General features: G+C 42.6%; 2 protein-coding genes across 6 annotated transcripts; one reads left to right on the top strand and one right to left on the bottom strand.

Annotated features, from left to right (window-relative positions):
- The first annotated feature begins 89 nt into the window (after window positions 1-89).
- TRIM68 (tripartite motif containing 68) lies at window positions 90-10,272 on the top strand. 5 transcript variants are annotated; one of them, XM_038568840.1, is made up of 8 exons: window positions 90-204; window positions 3,301-3,783; window positions 5,331-5,426; window positions 6,297-6,557; window positions 6,950-6,972; window positions 7,563-7,663; window positions 7,864-8,056; window positions 9,353-10,272. In XM_038568840.1, the coding sequence occupies exons 2-8, from the start codon at window positions 3,358-3,360 to the stop codon at window positions 9,567-9,569; spliced, it is 1,317 nt and encodes a 438-aa protein (XP_038424768.1). In that variant the 5' UTR covers window positions 90-204; window positions 3,301-3,357; the 3' UTR covers window positions 9,570-10,272. The 5 variants fall into 5 exon arrangements, with proteins under 5 accessions (XP_038424768.1, XP_038424765.1, XP_038424769.1 ...); XM_038568837.1 differs by lacking the exon at window positions 9,353-10,272 and having other exon boundaries at window positions 7,864-8,905; XM_038568839.1 differs by lacking the exons at window positions 90-204; window positions 9,353-10,272 and adding an exon at window positions 226-514 and having other exon boundaries at window positions 7,864-8,905.
- Window positions 10,273-13,841: 3,569 nt separating this feature from the next.
- Window positions 13,842-14,816, bottom strand: OR52I1 (olfactory receptor family 52 subfamily I member 1). The gene has a single exon (NM_001388951.1). It carries the CDS (start codon window positions 14,814-14,816, stop codon window positions 13,842-13,844), a length of 975 nt encoding a protein of 324 aa, NP_001375880.1.
- Window positions 14,817-22,763: the final 7,947 nt, after the last annotated feature.

The following is a 22,763-nucleotide window of genomic DNA, read 5'->3' as shown; positions in this document are numbered from 1 at the left end:
GCACGCCGAGAGCCAATCTCCGATTGGCTAGGGTTGTCTTGATCCCTGTCTGTGATTGGCTGCTCCCTCAAAGACGCCGGCGGGCGAGGCCAGTGCCCCGCCCTGCCCGCTGCTCATTGGCTCCGGTCATGTGGGCGAGGCCTGGGAGGCCTGAGGGAGAGGCGGAAGAGCCGGCCGTGGGGAGCCCTCGCCTTCCGTCAGACGGTAAGCGCTGCGGGGTTTTGGCCGGGCGTCTAGGCCGCCGGGGCGCTCGGCTGTGGGAACCCGGCGTCCCCACTTTCGGTTTCCGCCGCTGAGGCGGGAAGTGCGTTCTGAAGTCGGAGGTCGTGCAGGCTCACTCTCTTCTGCTCCCCGTCGTGTGGCGGGGAGGTTACCATCCCCCCGCGCCCCGAACCCCCGGGGCCACCGCCTCCCTCGCCCCTCTCTCCGCGGCGGTCTCTCCTCTCGAGGCTTTTCCCCACGCCGTCTCCTGCGTCAGATGTCTTTTCCAGACGAGCCCCCCACCCTGGCAAAGGCAAGATCGAAGCAATTAAACGTTTAATAATTACGGTTTTGTCAAAGTAATTTATGTATAATAATAGTAAATCAATAAAGCTGGTCTTATATGGAATAGCAATAGTAGCTACCAGCCCCTAAGTTCTTCTTGCAGAGGCCACCACTTTGAACTTTTTCATGTTTAAATCTTTGCCTCAGAAACCTAAAAATACGCTTTTGCTGCATTTCCTGATTTATCATTTTAATGTTTCTTTACCTCACCTCCCTACTATCACCGTCTTCGCAGTTTTCGGTTTCTAGTCACATTCCCTTACTGATGTTTGTAGCTTTAAATCACGGATATCAACTTCTCTCATGTCGACTTTATGTGGTAGCTCTTGGTGCCCTGCTGTACTAACCTACTATCAGATCTCAACGTTTATGCTTAATTCTTTCATATTCAAAAAAAAAAATGCTAAAGGAACCCTTCTTCTTGATGTTAGGGATATAGTAGTGAACAAAGTAAGAGAATAGCCTTATCATGAAGCTTCCAGAGTGGGAAGTGAGATAATAAACGTGTGTGCCTCAAATGATGTTAAGAGCAGGATCACGGGGGATCCCTGGGTGGCGCAGCGGTTTGGCGCCTGCCTTTGGCCCAGGGCGCGATCCTGGAGACCCGGGATCGAGTCCCACATCGGGCTCCCGGTGCATGGAGCCTGCTTCTCCCTCTGCCTATGTCTCTGCCTCTCTCTCTCTCTGTGACTATCATAAATAAATAAAAATTAAAAAAAAAAAAAAAAAAAAACTTTAAAGAGCAGGATCACGGAGAAGTCATTTCAACCTGTGAAAACAGCAGGAACCCGGTTGGAGTAGAATAAATGGCCGTGGGGTCTGCAAGAAAGTGGGGAAGTTTCTCTCCTTGCTTAACTGGGCACAGTTGCTGTTTTAGGGTTGAAGAGAGAGAGCTTCCCTATTGGACTGATGGCGAGGAACCAGGTGAGGCCCTCAGTAGGTTAGGCATTTCACAAAACTACTTTTTAGGACACTGGATCCCACAGTTTGGCAGTGATAGTGAGAGGTGGAAAATCAGGGGATAGGTCAGTGAGAAGGAATGACCTGCTGCTGGCCTGTAACAGAGCCTTGCAAAATCTTCATACTACTCCAGTTTCTTCAGGAAGCCTATTGGATTACCCTAAATTACAGTGATTTCTCTCTCTTGAATTTTTATTCTACCTTGAAGCTAGAGAGGTTAAGTAATTTGCCCAAGATACAAGGGTAAAGCCCAGGACCAAGAATCTGTAAAATGAAAACAATACAATAATGGTTTCCATTGAGGGTTGTGAAATAAACTGAGTTAATCTGTATTAAGGCCGCAGAATAGTGCCTGCTGCACAATGTAAGCGCTTAAGGAATCTTTGCTATTGTTGTTATTACTGTATAATATGCTGTCAGTTACCTAACAAGTTTTAAAAGCATTTTGGGTCTAGAAGCTATCTCCTATGTTTAGGTGGTTTATTCATTCAACAGATACTCGACAACAACAGCGTGGCAGGCACGCTGTTTAGGTGCAGAGGATGCCTCTGTGACCAAGACCAATATGGCTCTTCCCTTTATAGATTCTAGCAATTTAACACAAACTTGGAAAGTGAACAAAGAAATATTGTCTACTGAGCCAAGAGTCTGCTATTGATCATTCAAGTTCCACATTATGTCTGTCCCTGGCAAAAATCTCAGGTTTCTTGCTGGGGTAATGACTTCATCAATGTGGGTTTGACTGTGATCAGTTGACCTGTGTTTTTATTTTCCAATGGGTGTTATTTCATCTCTGCTTTTGAATATATCACTGAAGGCTGAGGAGAGTGTCTTGGCATCTTAGTGAATGTTAGTGCCAGGAAATGGGCAGGGGTTTAGAGCATGTGGAGGAAGTATTGCTAGTTCCCTTATACTATATACTTAAGTGTGCAGCACAAGAAAACAAACAGCATATGAGCAATGGACTTCTGGCATATTACCTTTTCTGAACCTTAAAGTATATAAACATATAAGCATACTAGAGAGTAATGCTAGGGGTATTCCTGGCCTTATTTTGGATACTGAAGCACCACATTTTGTGAGACGTTTCCCAAGCTCAAGAGAAATAATGCTGATTTGGAGAGTGTGATTAAAGTAGCATGGGAATGGTCTGGTAAGCAAACTCAGGACAGTCAGAGATAACCTAGTTGATGAAAACTGAAAACTCCTAATATCCACTCATGTAAGCATCCCCAGATGTCTCTACAATGGTATGAATAATATGACCCAGTCAGAACTTCAGCTGGGGGGCCACCTGGGTGGCTCAGTGGTTGAACGGATACCTTTGGCTCAGGTCATGATCCCTGGGTCCTAGGATTGAGTCCTGTATGAGGCTCCCTGTGGGGAGCCTGCCTCTCTCTCCCTATGTCTCTCATGAATAAATAAACAAAATCTTTAAAATATATATACATAAGTGCTGGCCTTCCCAACTGAAGTTCTTTTTTTTTTTTAAGATTTTATTTATTTATTCATAAGAGATACAGGGAGACAGGCAGAGACATAGGGAGAGGGAGAGGCAGGCTCCCCACAGGGAGCCCCATACAGGACTCAATCTTAGGACCCAGAGATCATGACCTGAGCCAAAGGTAGATGCTCAACCACTGAGCCACCCATGTATCCCCAACACATATATTAAACAGAGTCAGTAAAAGATCCAAAGGAGAAAGTTGCTTTTTTCAGTCACTAATTATTCCTTTGCTCTTCAACAGAAGAACATTTTTATCTTACTTGTTTTTGTTTTTGTTTTCTTCTCAGCCTTGACTACTTCTGCCTGGCTTTATTCATGTTTTGAGGAAGGAGTAAGAAGGAGCCATGGATCCTGCAGCATTGGTGGAAGCCATTGTGGAAGAAGTGGCCTGTCCCATCTGCATGACCTTTCTAAGGGAGCCTGTGAGCATCGACTGTGGCCACAGCTTCTGCCACAGCTGTCTCTCTGGACTATGGGAGGTCCCAGGAGAATCCCAGAACTGGGGTTATACCTGTCCCCTCTGCCGGGCTCCTGTCCAGCCAAGGAACCTGCGGCCTAATTGGCAGTTGGCCAATGTTGTAGAAAAAGTTCATCTGCTGGGGCTACATCCAGGAATGGGGCTGAAGGGCGATGTGTGTGAGCTCCACGGGGAACAGCTGAAGATGTTCTGCAAAGAGGATGGCCTGATCATCTGTGAGACCTGCAGCCAGTCCTCTGAGCATGAGGCCCACAGTGTTGTGCCCATGGAGGATGTCACCTGGGAATATAAGGTGGGAGATGGAGGCCAGCCACCCCAGTCTCTCCCCTGCCCCGTTCTTGGCTATCTCTAAATCAAGGACTTGACCAGGAATCCCAGGGACTATAAATGAGAGCTGATTCCTTTGGCTCCTCATACCCACAGATCCTGGGGACCTGATGCAGTGAGCCACACCTCTCCTTGCATTTCCTTCTTTCCCACTTCACACCCCTTCCCTGATCCCAGGATGGCTTAATGTATAATCCAAACATGCTTTCCATATTGAGAATTTGAAGGAAACCAACTTGGTTTAGCTGGGGTTCTTAGTGCCATGGATGAGTTCATGCTACTCTCATCAGCTTCCAGCTTGCTCTTTTCTCAGATGTCCATACTGAATATCTTTATCAGATTCATTATCCCAGTGATTCCGTGATCCCCTGATCTAGTACTTACTGGTCTTAATTCTCTTTCTCAAAGTTGAGAATAGAAGGTCACAGTGTAAGACAAATTCTTTGAATTAGGTGTTTTCCTATGCAAGAGTAATGTTTAAAAATTTAGATGTATTTACTTATTTTATTTCAAGTTTTAAAATAGGGAGGCAGTGAAATATAGGTTTAGCAGTTAGAGAGCTGGGTTAAATCCCAGTCCAACCATTAACTAGCTGAATGACTGGGTAGTTCACTCACTAAGCCTCAGTTTCCTTATCTATAAGATAGGGATAATACTCAAGGGATTGTGAGCACTAAATGTAGTAGTTTAGTGCTAAAGCTACGTGTGGCACCTGGTAATTCTTTAATGAAATAGTTAATATTTTTATCAGAACACTTTATGCTTTCCAGCAATAAACTCTTGTAGTATTCTAGGATAGTGCTTCTTTAATACTTGTGTGGACCACTGGAGGGTCTCGCTAAGTTCAGGCTCTCATTCAGTAGGTCTAGGGTAGGCTGGGGTTCTGCATTTCTAGCAAGCTCTCTGGTAATATGGATGCTGTTCACTCACTTGGACCACACTTTGAATAACAAGGTATAAGAGGCCATGAGATAACAGGGCAGGTAAGGATAAAAATAAATGTGGAGGGGCAGCCCAGGTGGCTCAGCGGTTTAGTGCCACCTTCAGCCCAGGGCCTGATCCTGGAGACCAGGGATCAAGTCCCATGTCAGGCTCCCTGCATGGAGCTTGCTTCTGCCTCTGCCTGTGTCTCTGCCTCTCTCTCTCTCTCTCTCTCTCTCTTTCTCTTTCCCTCCCTCCCTCTCCCCGCCGTGTGTCTATTAATAAATAAATAAAATCTTTAAAAAATAATAATAATAAACATGGATGGGAATATCTAAGATTGGAAATGGACCTTTTCTTCTACTTTACAGAAACTTAGAAACTGTGGAAGTTGAAATGATTGTGGAGAGCCGCCCTGGATGTCATCTGGGCAGAAATCACTCTCCTCTGTGGCACTCCTTTTTCTTCCAGCATTCATTCTGACCCATTGCCCAAGGGACACTTGTTTTCCCATCGCCTGCCAACACTAGGAAGCCTCATCATCAACCTGGGCTGACTAAAATGTCCTCACAAGGTGTTTATTTCTTTCAGTGGAAACTCCACGAGGCTCTGGAACATCTGAGGAAAGAGCAAGATGAGGCCTGGAAGCTGGAAGTTGATGAGAGGAAACGAACTGCCAACTGGAAGGCAGGTTGCCACCTGGGGGAGGGAGGCTATATGGTCCCTGTGTTCTCCTGGAGCTGGCCTGTGGTAGCTTCCTCTTCTTTGTCTCTGTAAGAGAGAATATGGTGTTGAAGTCAGAGAGCCCAAGGTTCTCCAGCCAGTATTCTCTATCAAGTGCATGGCCTTAGGAAGCTATGTGCCCTCTCAGTTCCAGCTGCTTTTTAATGATAAAGGGATAACCTCTAGGTTTATGTCCTCATATATGAGAAAGGAGAACTATGTGATTCAGGTATACATTAGCTCACAGTGGTAACACTTAGGTAATGCTTAGTAAAACGTGGTTTCTGTTTCACTTTCCCCAGGTGGATCATTTTTACTAAAAGTTAAGTTATTAAAATATTGGAAAATCAACTCTGTAATAAATTTCAGGACCATAATTGCCAAACCATCAGACTTTGATCCATAGAGGATAACATAGAGCCAGTCTAATTAAGCATATTGAATTGATATGATATCAGTAAGGAACAAAACTCACAGTGTAGTTAAGTTACATTGCCTTAGAGGCTTACGTGTCATCCTTCTGGTCATTGTTCTAACAATAGAATATATGATTCTGAAAATAGAAAATAATCTAGAGCATATAGTACCAAGATACTATCCTGGGCCTTACTAGGGTCATTAAGAGTAGTGATAGGGACCCAGAAGTATGTACTGGAGCTCTGGGAACAGAGGTAGGCAAAACAGTATCTTTTTCTTGGCTTCTGTGGTGCTGGATACACGATTGGTACCAAAACATTCCAGAGTGTGTGTGTGTAAGCAAGTGCCAGTGTACTCAGTCCTGGGTGGCTCTTACAAGTACAGTGTCAGTGCTGATTTCTGGCCCTGGCTCTACAGATACAGGTAGAAATCCGAAAGCAGAGTATTACATGGGAGTTTGAGAAATACCGGAGATTACTAAAGAAAAAACAGCCACCAGGTCGGCAACTGGAAGTAGAAGCAGCTGCAGCTCTGGCCAGCCTGGAGCAGGAAGAGGGGGAGACCATGCAGAAACTAGAGCAGAATCACAATGAGCTCATCCAGCAGAGACAGGCGCTGTGGAAGATGATTGCAGAGCTGGAAGAGAGATCTCAGAGGCCTATCCACTGGATGCTACAGGTAGATGGTGTGTTTTTCTGAGAACTCTTGGATGAGAGCTGAAGATGGTATGGGACTTCAGGAGAGGATTAGCTAGTCTTTGGTGGGGTCTGTCAGCACTCTGCCCACCAGATAATGGTCCCATATACTGCCCCCTGCTCTCTCTGCTCTATCCTTGGCATGGCCTTTTGTAGCCTTATGTAGACGAGATGGCACTCGGGCAGCTCTGGCATAAGACCAGTCCCTCCCCTCTGGCCTGGGAGTCAGGCTGAAGCCTGAAGTCAAGCAGTCCAGCCTTGCTCTGTGCCTCTCTTTCCCTCAGAGAAACACCTTCCCAGAGCTCAGTGTTGTCTGGTCCCTCTGACGAATGGTAAATACTCATGTGCTGCTTTTTGTTGTTGTTCTCCTTCCAGGGTATTGAGGAAGTCTTAAACAGGTATGTTCCCATCCTTATAGCCCCTACGCACCCCTATAAGGAATAGTGGGGCCTGACCAGAGGCAGAAATGGGGAGGGAACATAAACCCAGTATGCACAGAAGAGTGGCTACTGATGGATAAGCATCATCTTTCATTGTATTTGCTAAAGATGCTGTGTTCATGAATCTTTTTCCTTCTTTGTATTTGGTCAAATTCATTGCAAGTATCACTCATAAAAATTTCAGGTAAAGTTATAAAACGTGCAGTCTCAAGTAGATTGCCCAAGAAAGGGAAAAAAAGGCCACAGGTATTTCCATTCCTGCTCTAGCTGAGTATGGCCTGCCTTCTTTGTGGCACACTATTTCCTCTCCCATTGCCAAATGCACATCTAACTCTCCCCCCAGCACAGGAATGTGAGTATTCTCACTGTGCCACACACCATTCAGGCACAGTCAGATGGTCATCACATCTCTGCTTTACCTGGTGTTGCTAGGGATGGGTACCCCATTAACTATCTCTCTGGCCAACCTTGACATTCCTATAGTAAGGGAAGGTCCATGTGGCAGAACCAGGACTTCTGGCCCCAAGACGTTACCCCTTCTCTGCCAGGAGCAAGTCTTGGAGTCTGCAGAGGCCAGAAACAATCTCCCTGGAGCTGAAGACAGACTGCCGAGTGCTGGGGCTAAGAGAGATTTTGAAGACATATGCAGGTAATGAAAGCTAGGAAAGGTTATGGTGGGCAGTGAGAGGGACCTCTTCTAGAGAATGAAAATGGTTCAGTGCCCTTTAGATGCCCCAGCTTTCCCTAGTCCTGCTCATCTGTGAGAAACCTGTGGCTGTGTTTACCAGAAAGACACACCCATGCCCTCTGCTGTGTGTCAGTATCACCAACCGGGGTCTTTTTCCCTAGCTGATGTGCGCCTGGATCCAGACACCGCCTATTCTCGCCTCGTTGTGTCTGAGGACAGAAAATGTGTGCACTATGGAGACACCAAGCAGAATCTACCAGACAATCCTGAGAGATTTTACCGCTACAATATCGTCCTGGGAAGCCAGTGCATCTCCTCAGGCCGGCACTACTGGGAGGTGGAAGTGGGAGACAGGTCAGAATGGGGCCTGGGAGTGTGTAAGGAAAATGTAGACCGGAAGGAGGTGGTCTATTTATCTCCCCACTACGGATTCTGGGTGATCAGGCTGCGGAAGGGAAAGGAGTACCGAGCAGGCACCGATGAATACCCTCTCCTGTCCTTGCCAGTCCCTCCCCGCCGGGTGGGGGTCTTCTTGGATTATGAGGCCCATGATATCTCCTTCTACAATGTGACTGACAACGGCTCCCACATTTTCACTTTCCCTCACTATCCCTTCCCTGGACGTCTCCTGCCCTACTTTAGTCCTTGCTACAGCATTGGAGAAAACAACACGGCTCCTCTGGCCATCTGCCCCTTGGATGGGGAGGACTAAGAGGGACACCATCCTAGCTAGAGGCCGTGAAAGTTTTGCCTGGCCCACTAGGGCCTTGGAGGGCCCTGCCACCAATAAGGATCCCCTTGAACTGAGCTGAGTCTAGGATTCAGGGTGTCCTCTGCCTGACCCCATAGTCTACTGCTACTGGGCCAAGATCTCTCACTAAATTACTCAAGTGAAAAAGCTGAGGCTCAGTCAGATGAGCATGGCATCCCTGGGAGGGAAGCACAATGGGGCTGAGAGCGAGGATCAGAGCAGTGGTAAGATAACATGTTGGTGTAAGAGTCAGGACTCTGTCATTTCTGTAGCTCATGCTCCTCTAAGCCCAGTCCTTGTTGGGTGCCATGATGAAGTCAGTCAGGACGATTGAAGTAGATCCAGCCTACAGGAGACCCTTTGCATAAGGCTTACCAAAAAGCCAAAAGATAGAACTGTTCATGTCCAGAGCTGGCTGCTGTCCTGATACCAATAAAGGATGCTCTGCCTGAGGTTTGCTGCTATTGAGCAACCCTTTTTGAACCCAACTCTGATCCCCTTAACTAGAGAAATGCCTTGCAACATTGCCCAGGCCACCTCAGTGTGCATCTTCTCTCTGAACAGAAGCTGGTAAAATCACTCTCTCTCAGACTCTTAAGAAACCTGTGTTCTGGCTTGCCCTTTTCTCCAAGTGTCAGGATCAGAAAACCCATGAGTCTTATTGTTGTGTTCATTTTACGGATGAAGAAACTGAGGTGGCCTTAGTGCAGTAAGTTACTTCTCACAAAACTGTTGAAAGAAGATTCAAATGAAACAGGATGGACAAACTTGCTTCTCAGGTCCCCTGTCTGCGTATCATTCATTGTGGTTGGGTCTGAAACATCCCACATGCTGGAAGGGTTTTAGGTGTCCTCAGTGGGAAAATTGGTATAGTAATTGCAGACTCTCCTACCTCACAGGATTATTGTGAAGATCTCAGATCCATCCTGTACTTTTGTCCCTTTCTCAGGGATGAAGGAAGGTAGGCTGTGGATTTCACCTGCGGTAGCCTTCCTGCCTCACCTTAGAGCTAGCATATTTAGAGCAGTGCCTTTGTTTCTTAGAACTTCTGCGGACAGTCTCAGCCATTTAGAGAGAAAGGTGCCCATGCCAGTGGTAGGCTCTGGGCCACAGTGATATGTTGTACAACTGTTATATGTGTCTGTGTTTAGATTAGAATGAGGACTGTGACATCAGGCTAGATAATGGAAATAATAAAAAGGAAAATGTAAAACAGATGCACTGGAAAGAAGGCTCATCCACAAGCTAGTTGGACTAAACTTTGGATCTTTTTGTCACCAAGGAAATCTTCATGGCTCTGGTATCTATATAATATTCTGCCTTTCTCTCTTCTAAATCTATGACAGAAGAAGAACAAGACACAAAAATCCAGCTTAGGAGCCATACGTTATAATGAAAGGGAATTAAAACTATATCTGGGCTGTTGGCCTTAAGAGTGACAGTTATGTGTGCCAAAAATAATTCATTACAGGATTTAAGAGTATGACGTCAGAATGCTTGTGCCTGGAGACAAATTGCAAGGCAAACATGTGGAAACCAGTGGCCTTGCCTGTTGCGAGGGGCTATGATGGGTACATCACGTGTTGTCACCATGATGCTGTGGAACACAACTTCTGATGTGGTTTAAGCTTGAAGGTAGTGACTGTGGAGTCAGGATTGAGCAGCAAAATAGATACTAGGTCAGCTACAGGCAGAAGCAAAGTAATTCCTGTAATAAAGAATAGCAGAAATTGTCTTTCTACTTTAATTGTATTGGTTGTTCATCTTTGGAGGAAATAAAACAGGCTAAAATGAAGAAATAAATTCATTCTGCCCACCATCCTTCCAAGTTGCATTAACAAAGGGGGAGAAGCATTAACAAAGGGGGAGAAGTTTCCATTTTCTGCTTCAAGAAGAATGAACTGGTAAGTCACAGACCTGGTCTTGGCAAAAGGTTGAGCTGAGCTAACCTACATTAAAAGGACCACTCTGTATGGGGAGACACCCTGGGGAATTATTTATAGACTTGAGAAATCGATTTTTTTAAGATTTTATTTATTCATGAGAGATGCTCAGAGAGAGGCAGACACATAGGCAGAGGGAGAAGTAGGCTACCTATGGGGAACCTGATGTGAGACTAAATCCCAGGACCCTGGGATGATGACCTGAGCCAAAGGCAGACACTCAACCACTGAGCCACCCAGGTGCCCTGAGAAATCCAACTTTTATGAAGTTCTCCCAGTTATGTCCATGGACACTTAGCGGAAGAGGCTAGGGACCAAATCAGTGTTTAGTATGGTTTTACTAGGACAAATCCTGGAATCTCTTAGAAAAAGGATTATTAGGTTTTTGGGGAGGGTTTTTTGTTTTTGTTTTTGTTTTACATTTATAAGCTGATGGTGCTATGATTACTTGTGAGAAGTACAAGGTTAAACACTGTTTATTTCATATTGCCTGATTTTTAGGACCAGGCAACAATCTTGAAGTTCTTAAGTATATGAAATCTGTTTCTCTAGAATAGTTGCTTATACTTCCTTTTTAAGAATCTTATTTGTCTGGTGTGTATAAATATTTAAGTGAGGGACCTTTCATTCTCATGCCTAGAATCAAAACAAAAATAAGCTCTTCTTGTCTCATAGGGACATGAACAACTGGATGGTACTTAATTATATTTTTGTTTAAAAAAAATGATTCAGGGGCAGCCCGGGTGGCTCAGCTGTTTAGCACCTGCCTTCAGCCCCAGGGCGTGATCCTGGAAACCCGGGATCGAGTCCCACAAGCGTGAAACCTGCTTCTCCCTCTGCCTGTGTCTGCCTCTGTGTGTGTGTGTGTGTGTGTGTGTGTGTGTGTGTCTCATGGATAAATAAATAAAATCTTTAAAAAATAAAAATAAAATACTGATTCAATGGGTAATTACAAAAGTGTTCCAGAAAGGGAGGAAGCAGGTGGTCATGCAGAGGGTAGAATGTCTGCACCACTCCCTGGAATACTTAGGGTATCTCCTCCATCTTGGTGAGATCACTTACTACAAGGCAGGGATGAGCTTTGCCCATCCTTATTTCACTAGCAGAAAAACAAGGTGTGCAATGCCTGAGCTGTGAGGTGAAAGACTGTGAAAGGAGAAAATAAATAGTCCTGCAGAGAGACAGGGAAAATTCTTGGACTCTCCATAGGAAATACAGTCTCCCATTTTTCAAACAAAATTGATTTTAATCTAAAATCCAAACACAGAATCTGTGTGAGTCCCAGACTCTGGGATATATTACTTAGTGTAATAGGACTGGGGTGGTATCTGATCTATTGGGAGAGGCACAGGATTTTCTGTCTTGGGATAGCCATGGCAGGAAACTAGTTTACTTTGGAAGTATGTAATTCAATATCTGAGTGCTAACAGTGGGTCCCAGCTAGTTTCAGGGAATACCAGTGTAAATGAAACACAAAGCAGAGCAGATTTCTGAGGGAAATACTGGGAAGGAATTTCTGTTTTGAGTGCAGGGTGAATTATGCCTTTGTCACTTTACATCAGATTCTTTAATACATCTAATATTCTTGTATTTGATGAACATAGTCAATTATTTGGGTTGCTTATAGGGAAAGGATAGTGTGACTTCCCAAAATGGAAATCTTACTAAATGCACTTAACCAAATCTCATGATCTTGATTTCTTTTTTAAAAATAAATTTATTTTTTATTGGTGTTCAATTTGTCAACATACAGAATAACACCCAGTGCTCATCCTGTCAAGTGCCCACCTCAGTGCCTGCCACCCAGTCACCCCCACCCCCTGCCCACCTCCCCTTCCACCACCCCTAGTTTGTTTCCCAGAGTTAGGAGTCTTTCGATCTTGATTTCTTTTTCCTACTCATTGGGAACTCAGTGCATCACTATTAGATTTTTTGAAACTGATTCCTACTTCACTTGTATTTGGAAATAGAATACATACTAGGTAGGTAAATAATGTTAGTACTAGCAAAAGGTATGGATGCCAAGTTGCTAACCTACTGTTTTGAACAGCTATCACATGAATGTTGACCTACACAGGAATACATTTTCAGTAGTGCCTAGAACTCCTTTAAAGTATGGAATTAGAAATTTGAGAGGGATATTTTTAAGCACAGACTATGTCAGATGTTGTGTTATGTGGTTTCTATTCATTATTTTCTTTAATATCCTCTATGAATTAACATTGTATCCTCCATCAGTAGTAGCAAGGAAATAGTAAGACTCTGATATAATAACTTGTTAAGAACACTATTAGGAAATTATCTTTTATTAAGAATTTCAAATGTAATATATGTATCTTTTACATTTGAAATTTTTTCTTTTAACATATACTGGTTATTCAGTTTAAGATTTTCTGAAGGGAAAATAAAAGCAAGTACAAAATACATATCTGGTGAACTAGAGAAGAATAGGGACATTGCAGCTTCATTATTGATACTGTTTTATATTAACTTTCCCATTCTAGAGCACAGTTCCATGGTGGTGTCCAGACAGAGACCTATGTTATATTTGATCCCTTTCTTTTATGCCTTACAGTTAAGTTATGCAGAACAGAATGGAAGCAAAGAGAAAGATGTCCACAATGAAACTCACATTGCTTTAGCTTCTATTGCTTCAAAGCAAAAGGCTGATGATTATGAGTACACTGCCTCCAACTAGCTTAACAATAGGGAATAAATTAAAAGGACATAGAGGTATCTTACAGAACTTAATAACAGGGATGCACCTGGGTGTCCAAAATGAACTGGAATCAGAAAACCAGAGACTCTTGTTTCTTTATCCCATCTTGCTAATCTGGTTATCTCACTGTGGAACAGATTTCATTATAAATTCATGTGTTAGAAAATGGTCACAGACAATGATCCCAAGTTTATATCTCCTCAGATAAACTGGGATCCAATTTGGCTAGAGAAGAACTTTGGTCTGGGTATAAGCACATGACCCAAGTTGAGTGGATTCATCACTGGGCCAGAAGGCAGGGTTAGATAAGAATAGTTCCTTCCATAATAATCACATGAGTAAATGAATAATTCTGAGAAAAGCAGCCAGGTGTCAGCTGGGAGACAAAAAAATTGATTTATTCTGTGGAGTGGGGGCAGGGGATCAGGTACTAAGTTGAAAATAAAATTCAGAAGCCAAGGAAAGAAAATCCGCAAATCTATATTCTCTGCCCAGACTTACCTCGTATACAGATATTAGTTGATTGAAATCATTAAAATACTATCAGAAAATCATTTAATATGTATTTTGCTAGAATTTGGAAAATTCGACATGAATACTACAACTTCATCTTAGAACTCTTTACGGTGCTAGGCAAACCAAACCAGCTCTACAGATTTCTAAGGCATCTCTGAATGCTTGACCTTGAGTCCTCTTGATTGCTCAAGATTCGAATAGAATGTGTGTTTATGAACCCAGCTTGGAGTGGTCAAAGAGGCAGTTCATCAGCAAGTTCCATGTTCGCTTCCGTATTTGTTTGGTCCTCAGGCCATAAATGATAGGGTTTAAGGTGGGTGGAATGATCAGATACAAATCAGCTAACAGTACTTGAGTATGCAGAGGCACTGTATCCCTCCCTAGCCAGGCCACATAGATTGATGCCATCCCAGGTAGATAGTACAGAGCCATAACCCCCACATGAGAGCCACATGTGCTTAATGCTTTCAGCTGAGCATTCTTTGAGGCCAGACCACATACTGCCCGGAGAATTAGGTGATAAGAGGCAGCAATGAGGGCTACATCAGAGCCCACAATAATGGAGGAGCCAATTACACTGTAGAGACTACTGGGCATGGGGTCAGCACATGCCAGCTTGGCCACAGCTATGTGTTCACAGTAGGAATGGAGAACCACATTGGAGCCACAAAAAGGCAGATGACTTAACATCCAACTCAATGGAGTCATGAATATGACAGCTCTGATGGTGATGGCCACACTCATTACCAGCATCAATTTAGGTGTGAGAATTCTCTTGTAGTGTAGGGGCTTACAGATGGCTATATAGCGGTCAAAAGCCATGGCTAGCAGTAGCCCCGTCTCCACAGATGTAGCTGCATGGACAAAATACATCTGAGTGAAACAAGCATTAAAGCTGATGGAGCCATCTCCTGAGAAGAAGATGCTTACCATCTTGGGTACAACAGAGGAGGCCATAACAATGTCAACGGCAGCCAAAACATACAGAAAGCAATACATGGGCTCTTGTAGAGTGAAATCCATCCAGATAACAGTCATTATGAGTGTGTTTCCTAACAGAGATATGATATACGTTGCACTCAGTGAAATAGCCAGCCAAAGATGTGAAGACTGCAAACCTGGGATACCCACAAGGAAGAAGGTGGCAGGGGTTTCCATTGTGTGGTTATAAGGTATCCCCAACATTACAGATGAGACTGCATTCCTGTTAACACACAAAATGATGTAAGAAACGTATGCAATCCCATAAGACTTATTCCCAACTGTATAGTGCTAGGAACACCTGGTGGCATTTTCAGCTCAGTGGATCAGGAAACTGACATCTGTCAAATTTATCCTGTTTCACTTTCCATATTCCTCAGTATTCTTTGCCTTATTAATTTATGTTTACTATTAAAGTATCAGCTCATGGCCTGCCTCTCTCTGGAGTCTTCTCTTCCTCCTTCCCCATCCCAGGCTGAGACTAAATTAGGTATCTTTTTTTTTTCTGAGCTTTCATGGAATCTCCCATGTTGACCTCTGAAAGACCTAACTGACAATCCTAATATTCTACCTATGACTTCATTGTATGAGGTCAACTATGTTGTCTTGTTCATGGCCTTATACCAAGTGTGTGACCCATAGCTAGAGTGCACAGGTCCATTAAAGGAAGATATTTGGGGCAGCCCCGGTGGCTCAGCAGTTTGGCGTGGCCTCCACCCCGGGGCCGGATCCTGGAGACCCCAGATCGAGTCCCACGTCGGGCTCCCTGCATGGAGCCTGCTTCTCCCTCTGCCTGTGTCTCTGCCTCTCTCTCTCTGTCATAAATAAATAAAATCTTAAAAAAAAAAAGGAAGATATGTGTACTCATAGCAAACAGTTTCCATAGAATGAATGAGAAAACAGAGGAGTTTGTCTTCTTTGTATGTTCACTTCCTGATACTTAATAATTATTGAATGAGACAATGAACTTAAGATTGCACATGTCACATTTTGTGTCCTCAGTATAGTGCCTTGACAATAGATAAATGAAGCATCCTTAAAGAAATAGATTGATGGATTCAGGGAAAAAAGCAGAACAATATTACCACTTAGAGATTACCATTTACCATGAGAGAACAGTATTACCACTTTCCATAGGAGATAATAAACTGGAAATATTTATGATCTCTACCTTCCCCTTTAATTTCTCATCAGGGATGTATCCCTAAATAATTGGGTATGTCAGATTGATGGAGAGTACTGGCTCCAGAATCCCAGACTGTAGTAGACATATTCTCTATTAACCAAGCAGTAGACACTTACCTGATTCCCAGTCCTAACCATAGAACATACATTTGCTCTTTCCATTTACCCGCCCTGGAGAATCTAGCACTAATTGACTTCACACCCAGGCACCAATAGCAGCTTGATGGGAGTCTTCAGAAGTTTTCTGAAAATCCAGGTTTCTGGGATGATTGCTATCTAATCTTTATTGAAACAGACAAACTATCATCACCACCACCAACAGCAAAAATCCCTAAACATAGAAATGTCTTGTAATGGAACAGATTGAATAAAGTGCTGAGCTCTGCTTCATAGTCAGATTAAAAGAACTTTGCTCTGTATAGCCACTGGGTAGGTCATCTTCGTTGTCTAATGAGAAGACAATGGGAAGCTTTTTGAAGTAGAATGGTAGCAAAGAATGGGAAAAATTAATAGTTCAGCATATCCTTAAGATTGTCATGTTTTTTTCCGGATGCCACAAACTCATTGCTTAAAGAGCCAAAGAGCCTGAGGAACCAGAATGCCTTCTCCTATCACGCCACTCACCTCTAATCCAGGATCCTCCTCTCCTAGCACAATGCCCTATTTAAATGCACCTTTCTTCTGAGGGCAACCTTAGCTGGTACCCTGCTCATCTCTCCTCTGTCTAGCCCTCACAACTTGTAGCTGGTCATACCCTTCATTCCTTTGAGGGTTTTACTATATATCTTTTCCTTAATTAGCATAGTTGGAAGTTTATATATTTTATTAGTATTTCAAAGGACAGGTTTAGTCATCTTTTTTCACTTTTATTTCACTTTTTATGGCTACTGAAAATTTTCTTGCTAAGATCAACAATGGTCCCCATCAATCATGTGTAGCCAATCCAGTGATTTTTCCTTCTTATTTTACTTGCCCTATCTAAAACATTTAACATAACTGCCTGCTCCTCATTTGAGATGAGACTCTTTTTTTTTTTTTTTTTTCTTTTCTCTGTGTTCTGGTCTCTGGGACTTTCCAGATTATAGAAGGAAGCAGATGCTCCTCATTTGCTAACTTTTTATTGAAGAAGTATAACATACATATTGTAAAATGCATAGATTCAAGTATACATCTTGATAAATTTTTATAAAGTTAGCACATGGACACACCCACATAGCCACTACCCAGAGCAATATACAGACACAATTGCTTCCTGATTGTTGAGATGCACTATTCAGAAAGCTCTGGTCAAGCTCTCCTAAGACATTTCCAGCCCAGAATCTATCTCTTCCTTCAATCCTGCAAACATTTAAATGAATACATGGAAGCCAATCACTAAAGAAAAGTTTACACAAGTCAACTTTAATAACTAAATCAGAGGATATGTGAGGATTTTTTATTCCTATTTAAAGAGTGGAAAATACACAACTCAAATTGAAATTGTCTTAAAGGTAAAAGCAGTAATGCATACCTTATTTATGAGGCTTTGTGTTTATGATAATCCTATGCCTCCCCTCTACAACCAAATAAACCTGCTCCAAATCCGTTCTACTGCTCAGTTTCTTTTCTCAAAATTCACTTTGGACCCTGAAAACTGTCTCTCCTCTATCAAAAGGTAAGACTTACTTCTTCCTTTCTCAGCTTTGAAGTTCTTTGTTCCCTCTTTCTCCCTCTGTCCTCTCATCATTTCCAAGAGGTGATCTTATCAGCACTACCCATCAGACCTGGCTAGCCCTTTACAGTATGATGAAGGACTTACATCCTCCTTTCTAGGATGACCCTGGCCTTGAGACTCCATCAGCCCAACGCACGGTCAGTTACCCACATTCCTGTTGCATTCTCTATTCAGCTTCCTCTGATGTGTCCACATTTCTTTCACTCAAAATAAAGGAGATTTATTCAGTACCCTTCAGGTAGAGCAGGAAGAGCAAAAAAATCAAAGATGAACAACATAGAGTCACGATGAGAAATGTTGTCACTTTCAAAGACCTCCCACTGGAGTCTTCTTTTCCCCTTTAGATTCTCTATCATCCTGCTTTTCCCCTGGACACCCCAGCTTCCCTTAGCCTCTGCCAACAGCCAAATACTGCGACTCCTCCAGAGACTCTTTTTTTTTTTTTCTTTTCTCTGTGTTCTGGTCTCTGGGGCTTTCCAGATTATAGAAGGAAGCAGATGCTTAGTGGATGAAGAGTCTTTGTTTCAAGTGCTCAGAGGATATCTCAGAGAATACAGAGTGAATCCTGAAAAGAAAACAAAAGGCCCACAATGAGTTAGATTTGTGAAAGCCTGCTTTGTGCCAAGTGCTCTTCTTAAAACTTAGAAAGATGGTCTTGTTCCATTTACACAATCCTCTAAAGCAGCTGCCATCATCACATCTACATTTTATAGATGACACTGAAGTGCATAGAAGGTCATAAAGCTTGTAAACCAGAGGATCAGGATTCAAATTCTAGCAGTCATAATTCATTTTACTTTGTTGTAGAATTCTTCATGCTATAGAATACTTAATCTTTTAAAGTCCCTTTCACTGTTTCTTAGTTCTGCCTGGGGTCTTGGGGTGGGCTTTACTGGCTAAATATATCTCATGTCACTGTGTTATAAAGTTTTATTTAAAAAGAGAAGGGAAAGAATATAAAGTAGACCAAGGAAGATAAGCTTTTCAAACTAGGGGAAGGGCATGGACCTTAGCACAAAAATAGGAAAAGACAAAATATTCTCCAAACAGACAAAAAAACAGAGAAGATAGAGTGCAGGGTACTTGAAAGAGAATGAAAATAAATGAAGCTAGATGGCTGAACGGGCCATGTTTTAAAGGCCATGACTTCTGCCTAGGCATCATCGTGAGGCAGGATGGAGAAGAAAGAAGCCAATAAAGAAAAAGAGATGCCAAGAGGCACAAGTTATAATTTTTCTCTTTTTTTAATGGCAAAGGATACAGAGATATATGGAAATACAAAAAATCAAGAGACAATGCTACATGCTCCCAGCTCCCCAATTCCTCATCAGAGACAGAGTTCTCAGTAATGTGAATGGTGAGAGGCATTCTGTTGCCTTTGACAGTGGAAAAGGTGCTTCATGCCTTCCTCAGCCTGACCTAGCATATTCCTAATAATGATATAGGGTGGTTTAAGTTCAATTTACTAGGTTTAGCATCTATTAGAAGGTCCAGTCTTCACACCAGCAAGAGAACTAGTCTGCTCTGCTTAAAAGTTTAAACTCTAAAACCTGTGGGTCCCCATTTTCTACAGGATAAGTCAGAGAACAGGCGAGAATGTAAATCTAAACAGCAATGTGGAATATAGGTAGGAAAAATGGACGGGCAGTGAAATGCAGGAAGCATTTCAGAAGGGATGATAATGCAAGTAGCCCCAACATGAGATGAGGCAGCCAAGCTGCAACAGTGCCAATGGGGACAGATGGACTGCTTTTCCTGGGGATTCACCATGGCTCCTGCTGAGGCATCAGTGGCAGTAGTGGATCCACAAACAAGGGGTGGCCTTCAGCTCATTGTACCCAGTCCCATGCAGAAGAGTTCCAAGAAGGAGAATAAGCACTCCCCAAAAGGCAAAGACCCAAGGTAATGGAATATGATAAAGGAAAGGTATTCTGTATAGAAGCAAGAGTTTTCGGCATCTTTTTTTCCCTACTTTCAGAATGTCATAGACTACATTATATGGAAGAACACCCAGCACTTCGTGAAATTAATTATTGAACAAAGCTGTCATACATAGCCTGAAAAGGAATAAAAAGAGCAGAAGAACTCATGTGGTAGAAGAATTCTGTGTTGATGATCATTTAATTAGAATTTTATATCGATGGGCAGCCCGGGTGGCTCAGCGGTTTAGTGCAGCCTTCAACCCAGGGCCTGATCCTGGAGACACAGGATCGAGTCCCACATTGAGCTCCCTGCATGGAGCCTGCTTCTCCCTCTGCCTGTGTCTCTGCCTCTCTCTTTCTCTGTGTCTGTCATTAATAAATAAATAAATAAAATCTTAAAAAAGAATTTTATATCGATACGAGGAAATTCGTTTTTAGTTTTCCTTTTTTGTACAATTTTTATCAGGTATTGCCATCAATGTAATCCTTTGTAAGAAAAAATAAGAATTTTCTTTTTTTCTTTTTTTTAATTTATTTTTTATTTGTGTTCAATTTACTAACATACAGAATAACACCCAGTGCCCGTCACCCATTCACTCCCACCCCCCGCCCTCCTCCCCTTCTACCACCCCTAGTTCGTTTCCCAGAGTTAGCAGTCTTTACGTTCTGTCTCCCTTTCTGATATTTCCCACACATTTCTTCTCCCTTCCCTTATATTCCCTTTCACTATTATTTATATTCCCCAAATGAATGAGAACATATAATGTTTGTCCTTCTCCGACGGACTTACTTCACTCAGCATAATACCCTCCAGTTCCATCCACGTTGAAGCAAATGGTGGGTATTTGTCATTTCTAATAGCTGAGTAATATTCCATTGTATACATAAACCACATCTTCTTTATCCATTCATCTTTCGTTGGACACCGAGGCTCCTTCCACAGTTTGGCTATCGTGGCCATTGCTGCTAGAAACATCGGGGTGCAGGTGTCCCGGCGTTTCATTGCATTTGTATCTTTGGGGTAAATCCCCAACAGTGCAATTGCTGGGTCGTAGGGCAGGTATATTTTTAACTGTTTGAGGAACCTCCACACAGTTTTCCAGAGTGGCTGCACCAGTTCACATTCCCACCAACAGTGTAAGAGGGTTCCCTTTTCTCCACATCCTCTCCAACATTTGTTGTTTCCTGCCTTGTTAATTTTCCCCATTCTCACTGGTGTGCGGTGGTATCTCATTGTAGTTTTGATTTGTATTTCCCTGATGGCAAGTGATGCAGAACATTTTCTCATATGCATGTTGGCCATGTCTATGTCTTCCTCTGTGAGATTTCTGTTCATGTCTTTTGCCCATTTCATGATTGGATTGTTTGTTTCTTTGGTGTTGAGTTTAATAAGTTCTTTATAGATCTTGGAAACTAGCCCTTTATCTGATATGTCATTTGCAAATATCTTCTCCCATTCTGTAGGTTGTCTTTGAGTTTTGTTGACTGTATCCTTTGCTGTGCAAAAGCTTCTTATCTTGATGAAGTCCCAATAGTTCATTTTTGCTTTTGTTTCTTTTGTCTTCGTGGATGTATCTTGCAAGAAGTTACTATGGCCGAGTTCAAAAAGGGTGTTGCCTGTGTTCTTCTCTAGGATTTTGATGGAATCTTGTCTCACATTTAGATCTTTCATCCATTTTGAGTTTATCTTTGTGTATGCTGAAAGAGAGTGGTCTAGTTTCATTCTTCTGCATGTGGATGTCCAATTTTCCCAGCACCATTTATTGAAGAGACTGTCTTTCTTCCAATGGATAGTCTTTCCTCCTTTATCGAATATTAGTTGCCCATAAAGTTCAGGGTCCACTTCTGGATTCTCTATTCTGTTCCACTGATCTATGTGTCTGTTTTTGTGCCAGTACCACACTGTCTTGATGACCACAGCTTTGTAGTACAACCTGAAATCTGGCATTGTGATGCCCCCAGATATGGTTTTCTTTTTTAAAATTCCCCTGGCTATTCGGGGTCTTTTCTGATTCCACACAAATCTTAAAATAATTTGTTCTAACTCTCTGAAGAAAGTCCATGGTATTTTGATAGGGATTGCATTAAACGTGTAAATTGCCCTGGGTAACATTGACATTTTCACAATATTAATTCTGCCAATCCATGAGCATGGAATATTTTTCCATCTCTTTGTGTCTTCCTCAATTTCTTTCAGAAGCGTTCTATAGTTTTGAGGGTATAGATCCTTTACATCTTTGGTGAGGTTTATTCCTAGGTATCTTATGCTTTTGGGTGCAATTGTAAATGGGATTGACTCCTTAATTTCTCTTTCTTCAGTCTCATTGTTAGTGTATAGAAATGCCACTGACTTCTGGGCATTGATTTTGTATCCTGCCACGCTACCGAATTGCTGTATGAGTTCTAGCAATCTTGGGGTGGAGACTTTTGGGTTTTCTATGTAGAGTATCATGTCATCGGCGAAGAGGGAGAGTTTGACTTCTTCTTTGCCAATTTGAATGCCTTTAATGTCTTTTTGTTGTCTGATTGCTGAGGCTAGGACTTCCAGTACTATGTTGAACAGCAGTGGTGAGAGTGGACATCCCTGTCTTGTTCCTGATCTTAGGGGAAAGGCTCCTAGTGCTTCCCCATTGAGAATGATATTTGCTGTGGGCTTTTCATAGATGGCTTTTAAGATGTCGAGGAATGTTCCCTCTATTCCTACACTCTGAAGAGTTTTGATCAGGAATGGATGCTGTATTTTGTCAAATGCTTTCTCTGCATCCAATGAGAGGATCATATGGTTCTTGGTTTTTCTCTTGCTGATATGATGAATCACATTGATTTTTTACGGGTGTTGAACCAGCCTTGTGTCCCAGGGATAAATCCTACTTGGTCATGGTGAATAATTTTCTTAATGTACTGTTGGATCCTATTGGCCAGTATCTTGTTGAGAATTTTTGCATCCATGTTCATCAGGGATATTGGTCTGTAATTCTCCTTTTTGGTGGGGTCTTTGTCTGGTTTTGGAATTAAGGTGATGCTGGCTTCATAGAACGAATTTGGAAGTACTCCATCTCTTTCTATCTTTCCAAACAGCTTTAGGAGAATAGGTATGATTTCTTCTTTAAACGTTTGATAAAATTCCCCTGGGAAGCCATCTGGCCCTGGACTCTTGTGTCTTGGGAGGTTTTTGATGACTGCTTCAATTTCCTCCCTGGTTATTGGCCTGTTCAGGTTTTCTATTTCTTCCTGTTCCAGTTTTGGTAGTTTGTGGCTTTCCAGGAATGCGTCCATTTCTTCTAGATTGCCTAATTTATTGGCGTATAGCTGTTCATAATATGTTTTTAA

This window comes from Canis lupus, chromosome 21 (genome assembly GCF_011100685.1).
Source record: "Canis lupus familiaris isolate Mischka breed German Shepherd chromosome 21, alternate assembly UU_Cfam_GSD_1.0, whole genome shotgun sequence".
NCBI classification, from domain to species: domain Eukaryota; kingdom Metazoa; phylum Chordata; class Mammalia; order Carnivora; family Canidae; genus Canis; species Canis lupus.
The sequence above is the reverse complement of the archived record's forward strand: the minus strand, read 5'-3'. Positions and strand labels throughout refer to the sequence as shown.